Source organism: Polyodon spathula, chromosome 4 (assembly GCF_017654505.1).
Source record: "Polyodon spathula isolate WHYD16114869_AA chromosome 4, ASM1765450v1, whole genome shotgun sequence".
Lineage (NCBI taxonomy): Eukaryota > Metazoa > Chordata > Actinopteri > Acipenseriformes > Polyodontidae > Polyodon > Polyodon spathula.
Window position 1 is genome coordinate 6,582,485 of NC_054537.1, and position 27,651 is coordinate 6,610,135.

The window sequence follows — 27,651 nt, forward strand, 5'->3', positions numbered from 1 at the left end:
ATAGTGAAGGCTTTCTCACAGTATGTATCCATTGTCAGCAGTGGTTCTGTATTGTGTTGGTGGGGGGGCATAAAGGACCAGGCTAAACTCATCTATAAATTATAGAGATAAGAAAGAGAAGGGCTGGATTTACTGATAGTGAAGGTGACCCCACCTACCACTGAGATCCAGCTGAACAGCTGACGTGGGGCCTGGTCTGCTGCCCACCCTTTAAGTCTTTCTATGAACTTTGATGTTCTGTCACACACTAGACTATGTTGTTCTGTTAATGGGATATGTTGGTTTGTTAAGGTGAGATATAAAGCCACATACACTGCCCCCTTCGCTTTGTTGAGTGTCACTTGATTCTTCTATCTGTGCAGTTGGGCTGGGGTGAAAATTCTCTCAGCATTCCAAACTCAAAGTCCTAGTGCAGAACCATTTCAAAGAAGTGAACAGGACCAATTTCAGACTGTTTTCAACATGATGCACACGATACAGTTTAACACATGTACACTATTTATTTATACAGAAGGGTTACTAGACGAGTTACTAGTTCAGTCTTGAACAAAGAAGACTACGTGGCGACCTAATTCAAGCATTCAAAATTCTAAAAGGTATTGACAGTGTCGACCCAAGGGACTTTTTCAGCCTGAAAAAAGAAACAAGGACCAGGGGTCACAAATGGAGTTTAGAAAAAGGGGCATTCAGAACAGAAAATAGGAGACACTTTTTTACACAGAGAATTGTGAGGGTCTGGAATCAACTCCCCAGTAATGTTGTTGAAGCTGACACCCTGGGATCCTTCAAGAAGCTGCTTGATGAGATTTTGGGATCAATAAGCTACTAACAACCAAACGAGCAAGATGGGCCGAATGGCCTCCTCTCGTTTGTAAACTTTCTTATGTTCTTATGTTCTTATAATTACCTTTCTGATTGAGAAACATCGTAGACCATGCAGTACAATATCACACGTGGCGCCACTGAAGTATATTACAATTATAACCTTGACACTGAAAACACATATTTATATATTACTATTGCCACAGGGTTAGTTAGCCTACAAGCCACTGTCAGATAGACTATTTCAAAATACGATTGCATTTGCTTAAATTAACTTCAATACCCGACGACCACTGTTTTTTTTTTGTTTTGTTTTTATTTTCCACGCAGCCATGTTAATGAGATGCCTGAGTACGTATAACACACAAATACACCTCATTCTATAATGAGGATCGCAGTTTAAATAGTCACAAAGCAAATGTACAACGTTAAACCGAATCAATGTTGACGATCCTAGCAAGCCCTGCTGCTGCCTCTCTCCGATCTTTAACGTCAGTACACCATTGAACTTCCTATGTTGTGTGTGAAATCATAAACCCCGAGCTCTCTACAGGTGATTGGTGCCCATCGTCATCCAATCACAAAGCGCCTGTGTGCCATTGCAAAGTTGTTAACCCCAGAGTCTTCTGCTGGCTTGGTCAGCTTTTAATCTTCTTCAAATAAAGCTCTTATTTTTTTGTCATCTGCATAACGGTTTACGGATCTTGCAACAAAAAATAAATAAATAAAAATGAGCCGATCGTAGGAAACAACAAATTTGTTTTAATTTAATAAGACAAATCAGCGGATTAAAAATGTTTAAAGATAATTTTACTGCATGGCGTTTGTTGTTTGCTAAAATCCAACTGTACAGCATATATTTTAGTGATCGTGCTGAAGAGCCCTGTCATCAGCACCCTGGTTTGCTGGTAAGTTTATTATTTTTATAACTACATTTCTCAACTATTTACTCGGCATTTCTGAGAATCATAATTGTATATTAATAAATTAAAATTAGACGATTGCCTTTGCTTTGGGCTGTAAATTCCGCCCATATTGTCGCGTCAATCGTTGATTCCTGGCAAATGTTGAAACAAAGTAATTATTTTTTTGCGCCGTGGTATTTTTAAGGTTAGCTCAGTTACTGTACTTAAAAAAAACACATTTGAATTGATAGCGTTACAATCCTATTGTGTTATCACGAAAACGAAAAAAAAAAACTTCATTGGATTTTTTTGTTGCACTCCCCCCCCCCCCATGAAATGTGATAATGCCAGAAACGCAAAATGCGTACTTTGCACTGTTTCGGATATAAGTACTCTCTTATTTTATCATTGATAAGAAAGCTAAATCACAGATTTAATGTAGACTTATTCGAGAGACGTGGTAGTAGATTTTTATTCAAACTCGATTGCATGTATTTAAAAAAAAAAAAAAAAAAAAAAAAAAAGGTTGCCCTGCTTGTGAAAGGAGAGGAGGTTGACATATTTAGCACGGCTGATTAAGTTATGGCTGTAACTGAATGCTGGCTAGTGCTGTTTGTTCTAGTTCTGCTTTAGAAATGTTGCTAAAGAATAACATTTAGAATCTCGGTTATTAGCAATCTGCTTCTAGAAAGGCAGGTCGGGTGGCATTCTCTGTTTTATGTCGGATTTTTTATTTTTTTTTGCGCACGGTCGAAGGTCTTTTTTTTGTTAGCATCGATCTGTGATGGTGGCGCTGTAGTGTACTTACAGATTTCTTTATTTTGTCGATTTTATTAAAATACAGAAAAGCGGGACGTGGTGTTATTATACCAAGCTGTTGTGTAGATGGGCCCTGGATGCGGCTTGGAAATCCGTTGTTAACGTTTTGTTTGATTGTGTTGTGCTTTTTTGTTTGTTTGTTTTGTTTTTGTTCTCGCAGTACTGTATTGACGGGGATGCCCCCCCCAGGTCTATCTGATTCTTATGATCTAATTGCAGTTGATACAGGCTTTAGAAGAGGCGGGGTGTACAGTGTGCCAGCCGTTCAGTTTCGTTTTTATTAGAAATCCAGGTTTAAATGGGGTACACATGGCACTGGCTGCCCTTCGTCAATGAAATAAGAGTCTCAAATGATTAACTCTAAAGTAAGTGCTGTGTTTCTTTTATTATTATGCCTTCACAATATGGGTATTCAAAAACTGCTTTATATATTTTTTGTATGTGGTAGTTACAGTACAGTAATTCAAATCAGGTTTCCTGTTTAGTAATTTATTTAGTTGTCTGGTTAAACGATTAGAATATATATATATCATTATATATATCAATATATATATATATATATATATATATATATATTAAATCACACACACATCTATACATATGTGTGTGTGTATATATATTTGTATTAGTATGTATATGTACGTGTGTGTGTAGTCTAGTTGCTTCAAAAATACCAGTTAAAAAAAGCCTTGTGTTAATAACCAAGCATTTATTTATTTGTTTATTTAATATATTTATTTTAGAGTGTTAGATATAGACTGTCCAGTCGTTTATTAACCTCACCTTTTTAAATGCTGCTACCCTTCTTTGGTTATAATGAGAAGCCCCCTTTTTGTTCTTGGTTCAATACCTGCCTGCCACACCTGGGGAACTTGCTGAGGAATGATTATATATATATATATATATAATGGTCATTCCTCAGCAATTTTTTTGTCCTCCACAGTACAATACAGATTTTGATTTTATGTGGTCCCACATTGCGGAATGCAAACAACCAAAGTTTATGTTGCCCGTATATTGTTGGTTGGGTCAACAACTGTTCCCACCAAATTGGTAATAACCATGTAGTGGACTTTTAATTGAAAACAGAATTTATGTGTTATATTGATGTGTTATATATTTTTTATTCCCCGCAAACATTTTGGAGGCCTATGTTTGCAAGATTTTTAAATATTGAGAACTTAACTAATTGTGAGTAAACTTCGTAAGGGCTGAGTAGCGCCACTTTGAGTATCAAAATCTAGAGATATTCAGAGGCTGCCTCTCTGTATTGCTAAAATGTTTACATACTGTGGATACAGGTCTCTTGCTCTACTTCTTTTTCATGGTACAGTAGTCTCCGCTTATAGGAGCACCTCCTCAGAGAACCCTTCACCTAAGAGAACACCCTTATGGTGAAACACAGTTTTTTCCCATTATAAATGCTCCGCTTAAAAGAACACAGTCTTGACACCACTAGCGTTGTGATACAGTACTATTTTGTAATCTGATAACTCCTCATTAAGATACTGAATTATCAAATGCAGTTCTTTTTAACGATTTTTTTTTACATTTTTTTTTTAATGTATCAGCAAAGAAAATGGGGACCTACATGAAATAGCCAGTTTCTTGAAGCAGTAAACCACATACAGTGCATTGAGACAAAGTCTGTCTTTACATTTATTAAGTTCCTTTTTAGTGTTTATCTAGTTAAATGAAGATAGATTCAGTGCATACACTATGGAAACTCATTCTTGGCATGCAGAAAAACATTGCTTTTGTTGTTTTGTGCTCACGTTCAGCAACATAATAAAGCTCTCTCTTCATGAATGAAAGTGAATGGGGGTGCTCTGCAGCCAGCTGAGAGGTACCATGAAATTACTGTGTCAGGGCAGAAAGACCGCTGTACATAAAGAGCTTCGAAAAGAACTGTGGTGTTGGACTGTCACCAGTGACGGTTTCCATGCAGGCCTGGGCAGGGCTTTGCTTCATTTTCATGTTTTGCGGGCCTTTGATTTAGTTTACTCTGACAGGATGATTTAGAAATGCCTTTCTGCCGTATCTCCTGTCTCCTGAGTGAAATGTGATCTCCTTGCAGAATCTGCCACCCTGTGCGGCTGCTGCTGTGAATGAGTAAACATGGCCAGGCAGAGGCAGCTCGCAAGGAATCGTGGGTATTTTACTGTAGCCCACCCCTACCAATACACCGGCCATGTGTAATGCCAGGGTCGCTTTGGTGGAAAGGCTGGTTATTTATAAACGGAAGCTGAAAAATGATTCTGAAGCTTAGGCTGGTATTCGGGGGGAGGATTATTGAATAATTGCTCATCAGATCATTTCCTGTATAAATATCAGGTAAACTCACTTGGGCTACTTTTGAAAAGCAATCTGGGTTGTTTTCTCATCATTCATTCTAGTGGTGTAAAGTGAACCCAAATACAATTACCTTAAGTTTTTGAACTGGTTTGAATGTGCATAGTGCAAAAATTCTAGCACATGCACACAAACAGACAAAAAAACAACATACGTGACCATCGATGGTGATCAAACAATTGTGATAAATCAGTGCATCACCCCAGCCTTAATATGGAATGTGACCACACGCCAATCCAAAAGGGGTGCCAAGCAGTAGTCGCAGATGGTAAATATATGTTGTGGGGGAGAAAAAAAATCTGAGTTGAGATGGTGAATTTAGTAGCTATCCAGTGGTGTGAGAGGGCATTGGATGCCAGCAAGATGTTTTTCTTTTGTTTGTTTAAATTGATTTTCTTTCTTTAGGCCAAAAGATGTACAGTCAAACCTGTATTAAGAGACCACTCAAGGGACAGTCTGATAGTGATCTCTTAGCACAGGTGGTCTCTTAAAAGAGAGCCCATAACTTTTGAATTCTCTGTTTGTCTCTGACATGCTTATGTATGTCTTACATACACTGTAAAAGCCAGAAGATGTAATATGAACAAAAGGAAGTATGTAATTTAATAACATTGTAATGCATTTACAAAACAAATTATTTTGTGACAGTAGTGAGTGCTTGCCTGTCTCAGGTCACACAAAATGTTTTAAATCCTTTGCACATTTCAATGCCTGTGTCTGCCTTTCAGGTACTTGTCGATTCATTGCATCCTGAAACCAACGCCAGCATAAGCAGAAGATCTTTTTCAATTAACGTCTTGAATTTTTCTGTGTTTATTTCCCTTTTAACAGTTTTCCTTTTAAGTCTTAAGCCGTTGCATCCTAATTATGAAAACATTATTTTTAAATTAGCCGGAAAGAACAACACAAAACAAACCCATTGGAAGCTACCTAGTTCCCAGGCAAGTGTGAGAACTACTGCAAGTTAAAGTAGCATCTGGGGGAAGTGATTAATGTCATGGCTTGCTCTTGTGTTCCAATAGTGAAGGCGGTGAAATAGAATCAGCAAGTCAATCAGGACATCAAGGTAAAAATAAGCGACTTAGTTTAGTAATTAATAGTTTAACTAAGATATTGAATCTGCTGAAAACATGGTCATGTGAACAAAAATAAAATCCTAAAACTTCAAGCCCTAGTTCTTTCTGTTTCAAAATGCTGTATTTGCATTTTTCTAGTGCCAAATTTTTCCGCAGTTTTTCTGGCACTTACTGTCTCTACAAGTTTAATCACTTTAATTCTGTCATCTAAAGAGACCCTTTTGTTTCTCCATGTTTTCTTCTTGTACAAGAGAGCGCTGTTGTTTTATTGATTACGGAGAAAAGACTGCTAAAACGGTTACCGTATTCCTTTGAATTTAGGAAGTACCATTTAAAACCATATTTGTCTTATAACAATAGCCCAGTGTAAGGGTGCTTAATACAGGTTTGAGTCTTTTGCTGGGTAAGAGAATTGTAGTCGTGTTAGACGCTTAGGTCGCTTAGTACAGTTAAATAATAGCACAAATATCATTGGGAGGAATGATAGACCAGGTGGTCACTAAATAAAGGTGGTCTCATGAGCAGATTTGACTGTAAATATAATAACACAGGGTAACCTGAAATGAAAACATTACTATGAAGATGAAACATAGGCATGCAGTTCAAGCATACACATTTTAATTAGAATAAGGAGTATAATGTACATAAAAACAATGTACACAATATTACCAGTAAAGAAATACGTAAGATCGTTATTTCACAGAAGTTTATTTGATTTCTAGTAGGGTGTTAATTATTCTTTGGCAACAGTCAAAGCTCGGACCCTGTGAGATTATTTGTAACAAATCTTGTTAGATGTCAGACGTAGTGTTGCACCATTCCTCATCAGAGCAAGTGCCAGTTCAGCAGCGGATCACGGCTGTTCCAAGACGTGCCAGTGGTTTGATTGGGTTTAAGTTGGGGCTCTGGGCAGGCCACTGCAGATTATCAATGGTGTTGTCTGCCGATCAATCCCTAACAGACACAGCAGTGTGGCAAGGCAAGCTGTCATGCTGCTAGATGTAAGGGCCCTCCCCATAGTGTGCATTCAAAGCTGATAGTGCAGCATGGTCCAAAGTCGTGCTTTAGGATGAGGCATTCATCCTTCCCTTCACCACAAACAAAGAACCCAGTCCATACCCTGATAAACAGCCCCACCATTACGCTTCCTCCATCACGTTTCATCGTTGGAACAACACAGGCGTATGTGGCCCGATATCTCAATAAGTCCGGCCTGCTTGTCCTATTATCAATATTGGTACAACCTGTTGTCTTCCAATTCCTAATACATTACCCATAGTTGACTTGGGAAGGCCCAATGTGACAGAAATGACACAAACACTAATATTCCACTCAACGCACCACCCCCCCTCCCAATCTAGAACCCAATCCCATTCCATGTTGAAGTTCACTCGGTTCTTTACCTTGTGGCATGGTGATTACCGCTGGGATTCTGTACCTGCTGCGTGCCTTTATACAGCACAAGCAGAGAGCAAAACAATACCACAGTGCAGGTTTGGAGGGCTGGTTCGGGTATGCTGTCCCAATTCTTCTGGTAACGTAATGTAGTGTTTAGTCATAATGTGTAGAACTAGTTTAGACATTTTTTGTCATGAGGGAACTTGGCTTTGAATTGTTCTAACAGGCTATTCAAATCAATAAAATCAACAGCAGATACAGATTGACAACTTGCAACATGGTTGTTTGCTTTTATTGTAACATGCACCATATATTGGTGTCTGTAAACTGTTCTGGTAATATTTAGCTGTGCTGGAGTATTATGTCATGTCCCCACTGGAACCTATTAGCCGCTCTCACACTCACAAATGGCAATGACAAAACATTCTTCCTACAACAGGTTCTATATGAACACAATAAATACGTTTCATATCCTCTTTTCTGGAATATGTGTAGAAACGTTCAGTGGCTCCCTAGAATTAAGTTGAGAGTGTATTTTCTCTTGCGCTGTTTGTATGACACACCTGCACAGCAACAAGTAAAATAAATAAGCTGTCAACTTGAGTAGAGCTGTTGCCCACCCATCTGATATACATGTATTCTAGTAAAAAAATAAAATAAAAAAATAAATCTTCTGCATCGCCGGAGAACAGCTTTTGTCAATATAGGGTTCAAATCAACTGTTATTATAATCTTCTTCCCAGTATTCTTGCATCATTTTGTTCAGCTCATTTCCTACTCCAGACCAATGCATAGAGCAGTGTTTGGAATTACACAGCATGGGCCTGGGGGCATCATGTGTCACTGAACTATTGTCTTTAAGATGGCAGCTGGCTGGGATGGCGGTAATGCACCCTGCTGCCAGTGTGGGCTCGTGAGATTGTTGTAGGGCACTATGTGCACGTCAGGGCTGCAGAGACATGAATCCACAGTAATACTGTGTTTGATCTGGTATTTTCTAATAGAAAAGTAGATGGGGATCTGCTGTATTCTGCATTCAGCATGCTGGTGATGAGCACTGTAACAAATGACCAGAACATGTTAAACTAGAAAAGCTGTGTGTCACTGTCTCAAAGACCGCTGCAGTGGGTGACGTCAGACCAGAAACAGGAAATAAACAACAGAGAAGTGGAGTTGGGTGGAGATGAGCGATTGGTTTCGCTCAGCATTTAATGAACAGAACAGTAAATAAAAAGGTTGTAACAAACAAAAACACAGGACACAGCACTTTCGCCAAATTAAAGAGACAAACAAAACGGACTACACAGACAAACACGGTGAGCTGATATTTTAACTATTAACTATTATTATTATTATAATCTCTGTCTCCAATCCCGTTCTCCACTCACTGAACACACAACCCAGAGTGAGTGAAAATGTGCTGCTTTTATGCAGCTGTACCGAGACTCTATTGTTAATCAATCATTCAATTGGAGTCTCAGTACAACAGCATGTGAATTAATAAAGTGCAATTCCCCATGCTCATATATTATTACATTTTACCTGCACGTGAAGTGCTGTGCAATCCTCGTGCCTAAATACAAATATACATTTTAAACACTCGTGTTACACAGACCCGTTTATATCCCGTGTACTATACACCAACATTAACACACAACACAAAATACACACAGGGGCGGGGCACTTTGCCACAGTCACTTTTAAACAGTCCCTTATCCAATTGTAATAGACGGTGTTGGGGTTCATTCCTCTTTTTCAAATACAATTAATTTTAAAATCAATTTCCCCTTCCTTAGAAGGGACATTATTGTGATTGGCTTCAAGTGAAAGCTGTTGAACAATTTGACTAAAGCCTGTGACAGACAAACAGACAAACAGAAGCACGCGGCGCAGTGAAGCATGGCACGTGAGGCATTTTGCCATCTGTATTGGTACTGTTGCTTTCGTATGGTGTTGGACAGATCAGTGCGGGACGATACCGCTAGTTCCGCGGTGTCACTCAAATCGAAACCAGAGCGATTTTCTTCTGCCTACTGCGTGGTACAGACTGTGGCTTAACCAATCGCAGCCGAGTGCTGACAACACGTGCTTGCCAGGAAAAATCATGAGTGAAACTGTTGTCTACGGAGGTGTCCAAGCACCCTGAAGTGTTTTATCCCATCCGTATGTCATAAAACGACAGGCAAGTCAGTATTTTATAAATTGCCTTTGATATGCATCCTTCCTGCCTTTTTTAATTATTTCTGTAGTTCACTATTTTTACTAAATAACTGGCTGTAAAAGGATATATTTTAACACTTTAGTAGTAGGCTAGTTGCTTTCAGCAACGTACTGTATGTTTCTAAGCTCAGATCACTCATTTCATACACCTGCATTTAGATGACAGAAAAATTACATTGAATAACAAACCAGTGTTTTTATTTAGTAGATTATATGGGGGGGGGGGGGTTACAGCTACGGCCAAAAGTTTAGCATCACATCCTATAGAATTCATAATGTTACACTGACATATTAAAATTATATATCGCTTTGTAGTTTTCCAAAAATTGAAAAATGACATTTCAAAATCTAATATGAATTACTGTACTGTTATTGTAGTTTCCGGTAGACTTTTGAGATACAATTTTGTAGTTTCTTAGATTGCATGATGTTAAGAAAAAATGTCGAAATTATGTTTATAGTTTTTTTTTTTTTTTTAAATTGTCTGCATCCTCATATTCTACTAGATGATGCAAAACTTTTGTCCATATTATATTCGAGTACATAGCCCACGGTGTGGTGCTGGCACTACTGTACTGCATAGTGGAACCCGCTCCTGTGTGCCCGGGTACAGACTAGCGCTACTGCGCCGGACCTATCTGTCTTGGGCTTTATAGTGACTTCAATGGAAGTAATTTGTTGCCAGTGTGAGAAGCTCATTTTAACAGCTGATGCAGTACCCACATATGTAAAACTGCTTTTTATAGTTGCATTTATTTTCACAGCTGTTCCAAAGTCTTGTGCAGTGAGTCATAATCGCGGTATAGGAAATGCTGCAAAAAAATCTGTTTAATCTCTGCTCCATCTGACTAACAATAATAATAGTAATTAATAATAATCAGTTGAAGAGAATGGGCAGTTCTAGTCTGTGTCTGCTCATATCCTGTATTGCACTAGAGTCGTTTGGTCTGTTTGCAGTGACAAAAAAACACACACAGTTTTGCTATTTTGTTGATACCTTGTGTTTGTAATAAGCCTGGTACGTATTGCATAAAATCACAAGATTGCATCATTTCTTGTGGTTAATGTGCATATATCCAAATGTCTGAACCACCTACACATGCCTTCCTGACCGAGAGTAACGGTGACACATTTAACCATGAGTTTAGATTCACTTTGAAATGTTTTTGTTTCCGTTCAACCATCCTGTCTTGGTGAGTTTAAAACTCCATATATCCTCAATATATGGTATTTCTTCCTGATGTATTTCTTGGGGAAATATAATTGGACATTATAAATTGGAGAGAATAAAGAGTAAATTTAAAAAAAAAAAAGAAAGAATAACCTAGGCAGTTAAATTACTGATTCAAACCTGATTGAGAAATTCTAAAATCTTAATGAAATGTAGTACTAGATAAAGCCCCAGTGCCTTCTAAACATACTGCTGGAGGCATGGTCCATGGCATTATACCAGTCTTGTGTTAGCTCTTTCACTGCTGTTCGATAAAGCATTGCAGTGTGAAGAAAGAGTTGAACTTTGACCTGTGTAAAATAGATAAAACATCACAAGATAAAGTAATGCTGCTTAGCAATGGCAAACCTGTATAAATGAACACACTGATTCTGAGATGCTTCCTCACCCCCTTGGTGTGTGTAGGATGCACAAACAGAAGCTGATTGAGAATATTAATGCACCACTTCTGAAGAATGATGGCTATGGGGCCTGTCGGGTTAGACTGGACTGAGAACTTTGCCATAGTTGTCTGAAGAATATTGACCCTTTCAACACTAAGGATTAGTTTACATTTGAATTGTGATGCAGCTATCTTCCTTAAACATTTGTCCTGAAGAATAAACTCCTTTTATTGAGTATAACTGAGAACAGGACAAACATTAATTTATTCTTACTTCTATACTACCTGAGACTGGGATCCTACAGCAGGAGTCCCGTAAGGTTGCAACGAGATTTCTGATGACATATGTGCTAAGTGCTAAGATAAGGACTGAAATGGTTAAAGTACATGGTGGTAAATTGTACCTTATATACTGTATATTGCTATAATTTCATTAACATCAGATTTTCCTTGTTGAAAATGCGCACGTTATAGTATAGGTGGATTTTATTTGTTTGAAGCTGTAGGACACAAACTTCCAGAAGCAACTCGCATGTGCCTGATGCGTTCCTTCAAAATATCATTAAAAATCAAACACATGTTTAACATTATATGTGCTTCTTTCATATAGGAAAATGTGAGATCTAAGAAGTGATGGTAGGTAACACATATGAGGTTTACTGGATAAATGCCCTATCAGTCACTGTTAATTAAAATGTAATCCCAGACCAAGTAACTAACACCATATCCACACTCTCTAAATAGTGCGCAGTGAACTCGTGTGCTGCCTCTAACCACCCTGTATTCTGCTCGTCAGAATGATCTTCCTCATTAGTGGTGGGATCAAAGCTGATGCCTGGCTGCATACCTCTGAGTGGAGGGGGGGCTTCCCACAGCTCATTCAAGCACTGGAAGACTTCCAGGTGTTCATGTTCAATTCATATCAGTTCATTGTTATTATAATTGCATCTCATGCCCAAGGGACTCAAAGGGAATGTGCCCCAATAAGAATAACGGCAGAGGTAGTGTACAGTACCCTCCCAAGTGCTGGGACAGAAGAGTAAAAGCAGAGTGACTGGAGAGGGGTGCTTCAGTGCTCCAGTTCCTCTGGTTCTGATGTCTGCACCACTTTCACCCCACCAGGACCTCTTGCTTATTAAATATGTTGGTATGTACAAATGTGCACATATCTGTTTACTACTAATGCAAGACAACTGGGTGGGACATCTGCTCTTCCTTTTATCCCTGCTAGGGCTGCCACTTCCATCTTTGCATCTAAATGGAGAACTGCATATCTTATGCCTCATTTCCAGCAGTAGTGAAAAGCTTGAAATGTGTAGCTCTGTTCTCCTGTCGGCTTCTTATCCAGCACACGCCTCCCTGCTAGGTGATGAAGCAGTTCCTTTGTGGCCAGAGGAATTGAAATGCTGACAGGCATGGGACAGATGGTTGGCGAGGGGTTTTTTGTTTTGTTTTTTATATGCATAAGGTTGTTGCTGCAGAATTCATTGAGGTCCTTTAACATCCCCAGTGATTTTAAATATGCTACCAGTCTTGGTAGTTACCATTTGCAGAAATATGTTGGAATCAAATTAAGAAGAAATATCCAACATAGATATGCTGCAATAGCAGGAAATAGATATTTTGGGATGCTAATGGTTTGCTTGTTTTAAAATGGTGTTCATCCATTCAGATACCAGGAGATTTAGTAAGCAGTGGTCCTGCGTGTGGTAACATTGGCAATAAACGCTTCATCACCATTCATTCCGAGTGTAATCGTCTGTCTCTGTATTTGTACAAGTGTCAAATCAGGAATGAGTTCTTTGAAAAAAACGGGTTAGAAGTGTAATGGCGGTGGTCCTTGGAAACGCTACTGTCTGGATCATTCAAATCAACCCCTGCATCAATGCAGCTGAATTCTGTTCTTTTTGTTGTTGTTGTTTTGGCCTACTTGAGTCGCACTATGTTCTTGGTATGATGACAGAATAAGCTTGACTGAATGCCCTATTGAATACAGGTTGATTTGCTGTGAGCTTTTAGTTTATTGTGACTCTTGAGATGCTATATTCATTGTCAGCTCAGATTCTCTGGAGCCAATGAGGCCTAGTGTCTTACGCATCATTAAGACACTGGCTGACAATGGGCTGCGTTTGAATTTCATGGTGAAGAGCTAATGGCCTAACATGAAAATGCATCCTTGTTGTTCTTGCCCTTCATCCTATGGGAAAGTCTACCTTATTTATGACTGAGTGTTTACAGTTAGGGATTAGATTTTCAGTTTAGTCAGGAGTTGAAATACTTTGGTAGTCATTTGTAATATTCCTGTTTTGTTGTTATATAAGAAGTTCTGGGTTGTAGTTAATGAACAGCTTCCAAACAGGAACACTAGAGCCTTGAGCTAGTTCTGAGTGATCAGACGGGCCCCCTTCACTACCCCAGTAGTGACTATGGGAAAGATGGGGAGCTATGAGACAGAGTACAGTAATCTAGACGGATGTACTATAGATTACACAGAAGGCAATACAGTTTTTTTAACGTAAAATCAGATACCCTACTTGTATCTGTAATCTTCACTTACATTGGCAGCCAGGTGCAGGAAGTCTCACCCTCTGTATTACTGTGCCTCTGCAGCTGTAGAACAGCAGAAACTTTGGGTCGGATGCTAGATTCTCGGGGGGTGTGCTTTGTGCACGTTATTACTTTACATACTGTAAATGTGGAATTGCTGACCTATTTTTTTCATAACTGGTTCTTTGTTTGAGGCTGCACCATATGATGGGTGTATGTACAGCAAGTTCTTTTTTTAAATGCATGTCTTGTGTAAATTACTTTTGATTTGTGCAAGCATGAAGAATAAAATAAAAGTAAAATGACTGGGGAGATGCATTTAAGTACTCATGTGTTTTATTCTTCCTTCCTTGTACAGTACATCTGAAGCAACGTTTGTTCAACCATTTTTTTTCTGGGCCTTGCTGAGATCTATAGACAAGCGTGTGTTTTTTTTTGTTTGTTTGTTTCTTTGCAGCTATGACAGTTAGAACTGTGGTCGGCCAAGATGTCTGTGCTATTGGTTCGACTGACTTTTTTTTTCTCCCAGCTGCTTTGCATACCACAATGTGAAGCTGGGTTGCTAGTTTCTGTATATGTTCTTCAAAGGTGGCAGACTCTGTACAGTATTGTTTTCATTTAAATTGAAATGGATGACAAATGTCATTTATAGTAAGAGTACCAGTATACTGAACAAAAGATGGCAGTTGCTGATATGCCAGTGTAATGCCTGCTCTGAACTGAACAGGATCGCTCCATCATCTAAGATTGGCATCCAGCTTCAGATTAGTGAATAGATTTCCAGTAGGGTTTGTTATGTTTTATGTAGTATAGTTAATTGTCTTTAAGTTGAGGGGGACAACAAATGTTTTTTTACAGCTTTTCAGTGTTTGCTTAAGCGCAGGTAAACATGAGGTTGCTTGACTCCAAAGAGATTTATTATTCACTCCTCTGTTCATTTTGTTTTTTTTTATTTTCAGGTCTTCAGTTGGAAAGTGTTTTAAATGGATATTAAAACTGGTATTGGATGACTGTGAAGCTCTTGGATTTGTATGTGAAACAATCACGGGCAAGATTGCTGAAACACGCCTCTGGTAAGTGTGATTTATTTATTTATTTGTTTATTTTCAGGTTTCAAATACATTTGTATATTTTTCTTGGTGTGTTTCCAGTGACTGGTTTCAGTTAAATAACAAAGAAAGCCAATGAGTTGGCTAACTGCTTCAGAGTTCAGATTGTAATTTATTGAGCTGTTAAAAATGTTTCTCTTGACACTGCTTTTTAAAATGTTCTTTTCGTGTTATCTCTTATCAAATGAAGCTGCCTGTGTACTTGATTTGTGCAACTAGTCTTAAAATGGGTTCTTGCTCCAATTAAGGTATCATGAATGCAGACTGAGATTCCTTGGTACATGAAACATTGTTTAAGCCACTTGCTTGCAAGATTGGTACATTTAGATAACACGCAACAGCGCCTTGGATTAAATGAAGTAAAAAGCTGCTGAATAAACAGTAGTGATGTTGTAGAATCCAGGGTGATAATCGGGAATATCCTTTGTAATTTTGTACATAGAGGGTGTCCAGAACTAAAGCCAATTATGTTCAATATTCATGAGTATTCACACTGTGCTACACTGCCCACCTAGTTGTTGTCTTGGTAGCATATTAGTATTATTACGAGTAGGGCTGCAGAGTGGCACATTGTTTTTTTTCACAGTGTTGGTAGGAGGTGGTATTGCAGTGATGAAAATGTTCATGGAGAGAGTCTTTCTAGTTTTGCCTTGTTTTCACTTCGAGCCCTTGTCATGATATGAATTGAGCTGCAAGGTATGCTGCAACTCAATCTCAAATTGAAGCAGAGATGTAATCGATCTCCTGTGGGTCAGGCTGTGTGAGCGATGAAGTGCTCAGTTTGGGTTACAGGCACTAATTCTAATGTTTCATGGGATGGTACATTTGACTCCAGATAGCTGCAGGTGACACTAATTTTGTGAAACTGGACTTGGATAAATAAACCCCAAGCTAAAATGGAAGACTGGGCCCTATTTTAACTCATTAACTACCAAATTAATTTATATTAGAAAAATCAGAACACAAGCTGTATTTATGTAATTGATACATTAGTTAGACTTCACTTTTGTGGTTTAAAAAAATTGTTATCATAAAAATATAGTTAAAGAGAAAATTACAATAAACTGTTAAGCCAGTTAGAAATACTCCAACAGATTACAAAGTAAACGAGGATAGTGGCACTTAATGGGTTAAGCAGGTGCAAAGGGAGTTGGCGCAGAAATAATGTTGCGCCCTGGTATTTAAGAATATGCTTTCACAGGGGTTCGTGATGAATTGTCGCTGGTGATGAATTGTTGGTGATAAAGTGCGTGACAAATTGACGGGATACCGCTTTCACAGGCTTGATATTCAAGGCTTCGAAAATACTTTTCTAGGAATTGTAGGACAAAAATGAATATTGCACAATAGAAGCAAAAAGCTTGATTTACTGCCAGTTTAATGGCGAACGTACCGGTGATTCTTTGTAATTTTACACCGTCTTGTGCGGTGTGTCGTTTGGAAAGGTAAAATACCCTTCGCTTTATTGCATTCTGCATGAAACGGCTGTAGTGTATTAATATAGGCAATTGCGTTTGTCTTCGGAAGAGGGCGACATGTTCAAAGTTTGGAAAATGGCATGACAATATCTATCGTTTAGTTGCTCTATCTGTGCATTTGAAGTGTGACTTCTAACCGCGCATGCTGAAGTACAGGTAACATGCAGGGTTAACTGTTGGTGACAAATGGACCAGAAGTGGATTGTGTGTTGTCGCTTTCCACAACCAACTAGCACAGAGCGCATGTTTTTGTTGTTGATGTTTTCTTAATGATTCTAGAACTACTGTTTCCGGTTACTGGCGATATTAAATACTTAAGTTAGCTGACAGATTTCTCACATTCAATTGAAAATGACTTGTGGTGTGTATTTTATTTTACTGGGAATAAAATGTCGTTGATATTAAAAAGCGCTCTGTGTCGCATCAGTGATTTATGCGCTGTTATTGTACAATATCCATGCAAACGTTTTTATTATTTTGAGAGATGTACGCAGAAAACCAGTTAAAGGGTGCTGCTCGGCTTGTTTGCAGGCTTCCCTTCCCGAAACGGTTGCCACTCTGACAGAAGCGGGGACGAGCATGTGTTTTTGTTTTGTGTCGGGCGGGGGGGGGGGTGTCCTCTCTCCTATTTATTTCGTGCTAGAGAGCGCCCCCCCCGCCCCCCCCCGAGCGGCGGGAGCGCGCACGCGCGCGGAACCGCGTGGGAATGGCTGTTGTCTGATCTGGGGGTTGGGCCGCGAAGAGCGAGCGGAGAGTTAGAGTTTTTAATGTCCGCCATGTTGGCCATGGCGTATTGAACCAGAGAGAGAGAGCGGAGCGACTGAAAAAAGAGACCGACAGAGAGCGACCAAGATCCGGGCCTTCCCGGCTCCGTTCGCAACGCCATATTTTTTTAACCAGTATAGTGATTAACTACTGGAGAAAGACAAGGACTTATCCATGATAACTCAAGCCGGGACAGTTTTAAATTTTAGGGGATCGGATAGATTTACGCTGAATCTTGAATTATAAAAAAAAATGAGTAAATTGTCGTTTCGGGCACGGGCGCTGGACGCTTCCAAGCCATTACCCGTCTTCCGCTGCGAGGACTTACCCGACCTGCACGAATATGCCTCTATTAACCGGGCAGTGCCGCAGATGCCAACTGGGATGGAGAAAGAAGAGGAATCGGTACGTTTTAAAGCTCCAGAAACCTAAGCTTAGAAATGTGGCCAGATTTTGACTATACGGGGGGTGCCCCTATCTTGTCTGCGCAAGCTTGCACAAAATGGCCGCCGTTTCTCCCTCTGTCCAGAAAGACGCTTAGTTTAAAGCTCCCGGTCCATGCTAACCCGAATTTTACGACATAATCTGAAAAATATGATTAAATTAGTTGCAAATTGTGTGTTTGTGGTCAGTTGTAGCTGGCTGTTTCTGATAGAGGGGATTTGCAAAGCACAAAGGGATCACGTGACTGGGCTCGAATCCGCCATTTCGTTGCGTTTCTCTTTGCTTTGGGCTGGGCCTTGTGTTGGTGCGTTTGCAAAGAACCGGAGCTAGGCGGAGCCAGAGAGCCGAAAGGCCTGCTTTCTCCAGAGGAGCTGGATAATGCATTGAAATATAGTTTCATTTACGTGAACAGGTTTACCTAGCATTTCAGTAAAATGCGTTTGTGGTATAAAGGTAGCTACCTTATGGGTAGAGAGGTTTGCAAGCAGGACCTAATTCAGCCTGCATTCTATAACTCGCTGCAGCTGTCAAACAATACAAGTGTTTGTAATGTTACTTAAATGTAATGGTTGCCTTTTTTCCCGCACATTAATTGTATTGCAGTGTTCCTCGTTAAGTGTAATAATGACATGGTCTGAAAGCTTGTTTTCCAATTAGGCGGCCTATTATTCAGCAGTTACACATACCAAAAAGCACTTGTATATCTTGTTTCTAAATACGTAAACTTATTTTGGCACAGGTAACAAGGAGTGGTAAAGGGTTGAAAAATATATACAACACGTGTGAGTTATGGAGGTGGGAATGTGTTTTCTGCTTATTTACAGATAGTGTGACTACGACTAGTAGATATTACAAAAGTCTACCGGTACTAGAAGAACTCGCAACATAACAATTGCCAGTTTGTCAATCGGATATTGGCTTTGATTAATATGTTAATTGCATTGTTTGTGGGTGGCGAATTCAGTCATTGATTTAGATGTGCTGAAATGTAGTCCTGACGTGGTCCTGTCGTGGACAGCGCTGCTGCTGTGTAGTACCGGTACAGTGAAAATAACTCGCCCGGTGTTACAAACTTTCAAAACAATAGGAACTACACTCGGACATTGGTTTGTGCAATACTCTTTGTCGGGGCAACATTAAGTTTTCCAGTAAATGCATTACTTGGCAACATTGTAAAGCCCTACACAAAAGAGATGCACATAGCAACATATATTGCCGATTTCAGATTCTGTGTACTGAAAAGTAGTATTTTTTGTTTCTTGTGCCAATAAGCAATTTCTGGCAGTATAGTTTAGTAGCTTAATGTCATGCAGTAGGTTTTTAAACGAAATGTTTCATAATTGTATTTAACAAGCTGTTTGCATTTATCTAAGTGAACGTATTTGTATATTTCTTCGCAAATGCATTGGAGCGTTTGTATTTAGTTTGTCAAGCACCTTCTCTGCCTTTACACAGGCCTAATCCGCAAGTCAACTGCCATTTTAATATTTTGAAAACAATGCAACCCTTTACCCATTTTTTTGTAGCTGTATCTTTCTAGAGACAATCTTCAGTGCCTTAGTTTTAGTAAACAAGCACCCCATGCTTCATCAGCAGCAGGGAGTGAAGATCAAAGGACAGAAAACGCTGCCAAAGTTGTCAAACCTTCAATAGTGCTTGTACTCTGACAAGGAAGCAAAATACCACCTACATTAGTTATGTTGGATTTTGGAAGATAATGTTTTGTCTTGGCTTTGTTTAAATGTGTGGGTTAATTATAAAAATAAATAAATAAAAATTAATCAAACATCCCAAGTTCAATTCTAACAGTAAATAGCTGGAGTATCCAGAAGTGGAAGGCTACATCATAAATCCAACTCCCTGCCATACTTTAGTTTTACACAAACAATAATTTCCATAAGTCGCCCTGGATAAGGGTGTCTGCAAAGAAATAAATAGCGCTATTAAAGAATTTGCTGTTATTGGTTTCATTCCCAGTTGCATTAGATGTGTGATCTAGTAGTGCACACTTTGATTGCTAAAATGCATTGTTCATTTTAACACTGTTATTCAGTTGAACATTACAGTGCCCTGAACCACTTTATTTGGTGGTTTAATGTACTATTTAGCATAAGATGCAAGTAAAATCCTGCTGTTGCCCTGGGGAATTTCATTATAATACTTACAAATGACTGTGATGGTACTGGTTTTAAGAGCAGTGAAACTTACACATGCTATTTCTGTACAGTATGTAGTTGCACAAATAAGTTATTAGAAACCACATTTAAAACTAACAGTTTGTATGCTTGTATCGGGTTTTTTTTTTTAGGAATGGAAAGTTATGCGTTAATTCTGACTTAATGCTGTTTTTGTATTTAAAAAATCCTCATAGCAATCACAAGGTTATGTAAACATTTCAGTTTGTGTTTTTTTAAATCTGTATCTGGCAATGTTAAAATTTACCTTAAATAGCCTATTTGCTGGTAACTAAATTTGTCAGTTTGCATTTGTGAGCCTACATTAGTTTTTAGATTTTGCACCTTTTAGTATATGAGATTGTGTGTGTGTGTGTGTATGTATGTATGTATGTATATATATATATATATATATATATATATATATATATATATATATATATATATATATATATATATATATATATATATATATATGTATACACACACACACATATAGATATGTGTATATATGCACACGTGTGTGTGTGTGTGTGTGTGTGTGTGTGTGTGTATATCTATACACACACACACATCTCCACCCATCCCTCTCATCTCTCAAAGATGGGCAGTAAATATCTAATCAAAGTGTAACATCAGACAAGTACCCTGGAAGGAGAAGCACAGGACTGAATGGCAACTAGGTACAGAGGTGTGCTTACAGAAAATGTTCTTGCCAATGCCATTGACCCTCCCTTTTTCTTTTTTTTTTTTTTTTTTTTTTTTAAAGAGCACTAAATTAACTAACATTTGTTAAAAGGTTAGCAAGATTAAATGATTGGCTATACAATGTAGCCTAGTCTCCACTTCCGTTACTTAACTGTTGGACAAAGTTGCCTTTTATAATTTATGGAATGCATCTTAACATTTTTAATACAGTTTTAAAGTGCTGTTGTGGTTAAACACATTTACGAATTTTGACCCGGGGCCTGATTGAAATATGACTAATAATAAAATAACATCTGGCTAATTTTATATTTTAAACAAGATTATCTATTTAAATAAGAAACTTTTTTTTTTAATAGATCACTGCATTCATACTTAAAGCTTTTTTTTTTTTTTTAGAATGTATTAGATCATTTTTAAATAAATGTCTAAATATATAATCAAAACACTGCCGTCAAATCAATACAGCCAGCAACATGATTGATTAATTGCAGGGACGTACAGTAAAATTAGACAATTGTCAAAATTAGTGCTGGGATGAACATTGTATTGTCCTGTTCAGATATCCGTTCAAAATTCAGACGAATAGGTTATGAAGGCCTTACTTTACCCCACTGAATTAATTGCAAATATAAGATATCCTCTCAGAAATGCCTTTGCACTTGCTTTGAGATGGAGCCTCAGATATCTGAAGTCAGGGGCTCCCAATTATCTGCCACTCCGTGAATCCATAGAAATGATGATATAGACCTTTGTTTCAGTTAAATACATTTCGTTGCACAAATTTTTTTAAAAAGAAAATATATATTTCTAATACAGTTTTGAACATGTCATACAAATGTGCGACCTTCATACCCTCTGTTTCCTCTTGCAGGTAAAGTAGGGGTCGCTGCTCTTATTTTGTACAGGAGGAGAGCAGTCAAAGGTATATCATGGTAGAAATTTTAGAATAGCTTTGAAATAACCCACAGAACCTAGCAGCAGTGAAAAACATTGCTCTGTCAGGGTCTATCTGAATTATTTCTGAATGTGCTTCAGCCCACAGTATGGGAATACCTCTGTCCTAAGTAATCCTGTGAAATGTTAATTTTTATAAATGCCAAATCGATTTGAAACTTGGTTTTAAATGGATACGCCAACATACAATAAGAAATGTACCAGAATATCTCTTCTGCCATATAGGCACATTAGAAATTGCTGTATAGAATCGGTGAGGTGTACACATTTAATAAACAGAATGTTTTAGATCAGGCTGGTGGGTTTACAGTCTGAGCTTTAGGTACCCTAGCTCTATTTCATAAACTTAATTGGAACGTAAGTTGTAATAGTCTGTATGCTTCATTACTGCGGAGTGCAATACATTACTAGTACATATACAAATGTTAACTTACTGTGTTGAAGTGAGGATGTACACATTACTCTGGCTGCACTTTTAATAGATTTCATTTTACATCCATTACTGCCCGCATAGCTATCACAGTTCATGTATTTCTTTTTTCTTCTGCCCACCCCATCGTACGACACTACTGTAGTAATTCATCTTAGCATACAATAACTTAATAAAACGTTTTCCTAAGAGTAAACATTCGTTGTGGTACTCGGATTTAAGGTTTGATATTTACATAGCTGTCGTAATAATGTTAATAATTATGCAGTCGTTGTAGACAATAACAGCTTTACTATGCATTAGTAGAAGCATAACTGTACACCAGTTTTATATTTACAATAACTTTTGGTTCATTACAGAATAAAACCGCGACGCCGTGTTTGTTTATTTAGGTTCATGGTCATTAAACCCGTTGCTAAGCAATTGCTGCAAATTACGCATAATGCACAAAATGTGTGATTGGTCAGTTGCACTATCTTTGCATACTGCCCGCCTGAAAGCCGTATTCTTTATGTAGAAAGAGAGTAGTGCATGATTTACATTATTTAAAATACGTTGGCAAAAACACGTTATATTTTTATTTATTTATTTTTTTTACAAAAAACTAAATCTTCCAAGTAGGTCTTCGGGGATGTTTTTTTGGTTATCGGTTAAAACCGAAAACTTCAAGCGCTATTGGAATTTAATATTGTGTTACTAAGGTTGTGAGGGAGCAGTCTGCATGAATGCGAGTTAAGTGTGGTCTGCAATAAACAGAAGTATGCTCTACCTCCAGCGCTTTGCAGAAGCAGGGAACTTGTACTAAACATAATGGGTTACAGAACACCATATTAGCTTTGATATAGTCTGTGTTGTATGTGTCGTGAGATTTTCCAACAGTTATGATTGGATATTAAATGGTCATTCTGACTATTGCTGCGTCCAGTGTTTGTCACAGTTTGTATATTTATTTTTGTAACAATGTGTTCTGTAACCCTTTTCTGAAGTCAAGGTTTGGTTGATGCTATTTATTTTTTTAGGACCTTGTGGCTTAAACCGGGATATTCTTTTCTGTTAATGGTTTGTTTTGTGAATTCCAGATGCTTGATAGTTCCGATGAATTATTCAGAAGGCATACTTGGTGCTTTCTACTACCTGATTACAACATTATTGAATTTTGTGTAGCTTCTCTAAGGGGTAGCCTAATCTATAATCGGTTGCATTGAAATAGGTGGAAATAGGACTTTTTTTCATCTCCATGCATTTTATAAACTTAATTTGTTGTTAAAATATATATATATATATATATATATATATATATATATATATATATATATATATATATATATAGTAAACCTGCAGCCTCTGCATAAGACCTGTTTGCAGGAGATTTCATCCTAGAGAGATGTGCACCTAGGCTGCAAATTGACAGACTAAGTTCAAGGTTCTATCTAAAGATGGTTGGGGAAAAAGGCCATGAACGGAATTTGACATGAGTCGTTGTCAAAGCTAGTCTATTAAATGAAAGTAAAGATCTGTCGGGTAGAATAATTGATTTAGTATAAGCGTTATGACATGCATTGCAGGCTAACCTAAGGACAATATTTTGAGCATTTGTTAAAAATAAACACTGAGGCGATCAAGCCCTAGTTATACTGTGCCATGCTTTTTTCAGCTCTTGCAGTAATGTGCCCAAGCTTTCATACTGTTTAGAAGTATGTCCACAGCAAAGACCAAGAAGGAAATTAGGTTATGTTATGGCCAAAATCAAATGAGCAGTACAAGTCTAAACTTTTGGGTTAGTTGACAATTTTAAACATGGATTCCCACTCAGTAGTGGTTTAATGCATGAATGTTAACACTGTAGTGCTAATTGGAGTGTGGGAAGCCAGCCAATTAAGTGTAAAGGCTCACATGTGCTTTTTGTCCTTCCCAAACACATTACATCAAGGCTGAAATGCTGTACTGTACCACCAATCCATGTACCCATCTGACAGGAACCATAAAGTGGTGCCCTCATACCTGTATTTGTATCTTTTGGTAATTGCTTTCTTTGCTCTTGCCATCAGTATTTAAAACTACAACTTACTGAACTGCCCTACTTTTAAATCTTGTAATTATAACAGTTTACCATATATAGTTTAACAAGTGATTTTGGGAGTGGCGATTCTTTTATTTTTTCTGTTCAGATGGTGGAGAGCAGTGCAATCCAATGGCAGGTGGCGACATGCAAACTCCTTAAATGAGGAGAAAAACCACAGGACTGCAAAGCAGAGGGACAGACAGGAAGATGAGAACTTATTTGTGAAGATTGTGTTTTTTCTTTAAACTTTTGACAAGGACCGTTACAATTCAGTAGTAAATACCTGCAGTTTTGTCTTTTTGAAACACTGCCTATTTCAACGTAATTTCAGTAAACGTGAACTATGTTAGAATTTAAGCTCTACTTTTATCAATTTCCCATGATTTTATTTATTTTCCTGTGACAGTGCTTTTGTAGAAAGAAAACTCGGTATGCTGGTTTATTAGGTCGACATAGATAGTGCATATGCTGTTGTATTCTGTGAGTCTCAATAAAGTTCCATTGCGTTAACCATTTCACTGACTTTTTTTTTTTTTTTAATAACCTCTGGACATTTATAGTACAGATCTTATTCACATATCCGTTTTACTTTGTTCACAAACAGTTCCATTTGATTACCCCCCACCCCTGATGAATTTCTAGTGGAATTAATTCTTATTGTCTTGTCCAGTACTGTTAAAATAATAAATCTTTTAAACTAATATTGAAGGAAAGGATAATGTATGTGATTCTACTAAAATACTTTTTTCCCCTCATTTTATATGTTGTGCAGTTTACTAATACAGTATAACCAAGAAGTCATTTAATCTGATCAGCTAACCTAATGTTTGCACAGGACAGATTGTTTTTATTTTAATACTGACCTATACCCCCCTGTGGGGGGATGGGCAACTATCTGTAATCGTCGATAAAGAAATGTATAAAAAATGTGGTCTTGCACTGAGGAACTGCTGGGAAGTTTGGTCTATGTCCATCACACAATCAACAGCACCGACCTGAAGAACAAACCCTCAGTTCCAGGCTCTGAAACTGGCACTCTGCTATGCAGAGAGAACCAAGCTCCATTTTCAGAGCTGGGAAATGTTAGTCAACTGAGAGAGTTCAAGAGTTCTTTATATACCCTCACCCTTCTCCCTTTCCACTTGCACATAAACATGCATGCCATAACCAAGCTGGTCCTGAGCACAATCAATTTTGTGTGCCCGCCATGCAGTTTTGAATGTTCATAATGAAGCTTGTTTCCTCATAAGCCCGTTTTTAACCTTAGAAGCTGTGCTGTACAGCTGTTTAAAGGTACTTTCTTTTTTTTTTTCTCATAGCTAAAACAGTTTAGGAATGGCATTCATAAAACATCTGATGCTGTGATATAGCAGCAGGCATCTACCATCTGATCGAAACCCGCTAGAGCTGGACGCTCATGGTACATTTTCTAACATGAATCGTGCCATCTTTTAAACATGGTTTTGATTCTTCGCTGTTTACATTGAGTCAGTGTGTGTTCCTGCTGGATGGATATGATTGCATGTGTACAGAGGGGCATGCCAAAAGCTGTAACCGTTTACACTGCACTGATTTTAGAGGATCTGACACCACAGTTAGGGTACTTGTCTGCATTCAGATGACTCATGTAGTTTCTTTTCCAGATATACAGCATTACATAGTACCTCACAGTGGCACAATATGAGAATATTGTTCTGAAATGCAGCGTCACGATTGCCACAGGTCAGGTTATTTATTTTTATATAGTGAATTTCAAAACCTGCTCTTCACAGATTTCACAAGACCCAGAATGAAACGAGACCACGTTATTGGGCAAGGGACCTATCTAAATTGTATAGCCTATGTCCGTGTTTCCCAACCCTGTTCCTGGTGGCACACTGTCTGCTGGTTTTCATTCCAATGCAGTGCTCAGTTGCTTAATTGAACACTTCATTGAACTAATAAAGTGATTAACTGGACATTTTCCCATTATTTAAGTGCTTAGTTTGTTGATGCGGTTCATTTAAGTAAATGAGCGCTGCATTGGAGTGAAAACCAGCAGACAGTGTGCCGCCAGGAACAGGGTTAGGAAACACTGGCCTATATAATGGCAAGGCTTTTCCCAAATAACCTGTTTTTAATCTTTTATTTCTTTATACAAAGTATCAGAATCAGAGAATATATTTCTTAGCGGGTGTGCCTCTTGGTAATCCGCGTTTTACATTATTGGCTCAAATTTGGATTTTAACGTCCCTGACATGATTTTTCCAGTTTATTTTTTACTTTGCAGGAATGTTTATTTTGTTTACACCAGAGCTCACATGAGTTAAAGGGTATGGTAGTATCATTAAATCAACCAGTGTGAAGGAAGAATAATTTAAATGTTTTACTGTACTGTGGGGCTGAACAATGAGAGCAGTCTTGATTTGGATTCTTCCCACAATCCAGGATTATGAAACTCTGAAGGAACAGTTTGCAAATGTTAAAGCAGGACTCCTTGCATGGCCATCTGTTGGTGCCTGTTGTCTTGATATTTTGCATGTACAGTATAAGAGGTACTGTGTTGTGTAGTATGCAGCAAGTTCATTTGAAGAATAAAATTTAGGTGGGGAGGAGAAAATGCTGTTTTCTGACCACACTAATTTAAAACCTCAAACCATTAAAATATAATTAACTGACCACACTTTCTTTTAGACATTTGCAAAAGGTTATTTCCACGCGTTTTCAGTTTACTTTTAAGATACTGGCTTTGCAAGCAGCTGCTGTAGCATGTGTGTTCAGTGTAACAGAATCAAAGGATCTGGTTCAGGGAAAAACTAACTACACTTCCACTGATTGCCTACAATACTGTTAATTCCATTTAATTAACATTTGATTTTCATTCAGTAGGTTGTGGAAATGCACAATATCTGGCTTTAACTGAGTTAATGCTGCCCCTTCAACTTCATGATGAATCACTTGGTGATCCTTTATCTAAGGGTGATTTGTGATTGCTGGGGTCAAGAAATCTACTTATGTTTTGTTTGTTTTGGGTTGTTACAAAAATAGGTCTAGCTCTTAAAGTAACAAATCTCTCTTGTCAAGTATGCATTGCAGAGCTTCCAGCCAGTAGCCTAACAATTGTTGTAGAATGTGAAGTTTATACAGTGCATGGCACAGTAGCATTGACCCCACCCCCCTGCTGCTTTAATACTTTGTTCAGCCCATCATTTGTTTGCAGGACTTTGTGCCATACACGCTGTGGGATGTTTTCAACATGTGTTGATTTACTGTTTTCTTTCTCTTATTTTGGTATTTCACACCTTTTTTTATTTATCAAAGAAGTCCCGCTTGCTTGGTCAGGTACTGTGGTATAGGGAGGTCAGTTGCATATATCATCCCTTAACTTCTCTTCCTGGCAACTAAGTTTGCAAACGAGAATCATTTTGCCCATCTAAGCTCGTCCGGTTCTTGGTAGTAGATTGATTGCAGAACTTTGCCCAGTTGGGTCTTAAAGGATCCAAGTATTTTTGCCTTATTACAAGGTATCCCATTCACTCACCACTCTGTCTGAAGTGCCTCCTTCCCTCTATCATAAATACATCTCAGTTTCATTTCTAGTTGTGTCCTCTGGTCCTTGTTTCAGTACTGTGCTTAAAGTAATGGTTTGGGTTTATGTCAACTCATGTTCAGCTTTTAAAGACTTCAATCATGTCCCTCCTGATTTTCTTTGTTCCTGGCTAAATGGATTCTTTAAGTCCTTGGATTAGTCTGGTTGCTCTTCTTTGGACTTTCTTCAGGTCCACAATGTCAGTTT

At 38.2% G+C, this 27,651-nt stretch overlaps 1 protein-coding gene across 4 annotated transcripts in view; it reads left to right on the forward strand.

Moving 5' to 3' along the window:
- The first annotated feature begins 1,446 nt into the window (after positions 1 to 1,446).
- Positions 1,447 to 27,651, forward strand: part of LOC121314093 (enhancer of polycomb homolog 1-like) — a 44,186-nt gene continuing 17,981 nt past the window's right edge. The window contains exons 1-2 of one of the 4 annotated variants that reach the window (XM_041246964.1): positions 1,447 to 1,730; positions 14,712 to 14,825. Coding sequence is in view for 2 of the 4 variants with exons in the window: in XM_041246963.1 (XP_041102897.1) it covers positions 17,357 to 17,509 (153 nt within the window). In the remaining 2 variants the exon portion in view is untranslated. Of the gene's footprint in view, positions 1,731 to 2,853; positions 2,912 to 14,711; positions 14,826 to 17,044; positions 17,510 to 27,651 lie in introns of those variants that run through there. The other 3 variants (XM_041246965.1, XM_041246963.1, XM_041246962.1) reach the window with 3 other exon arrangements.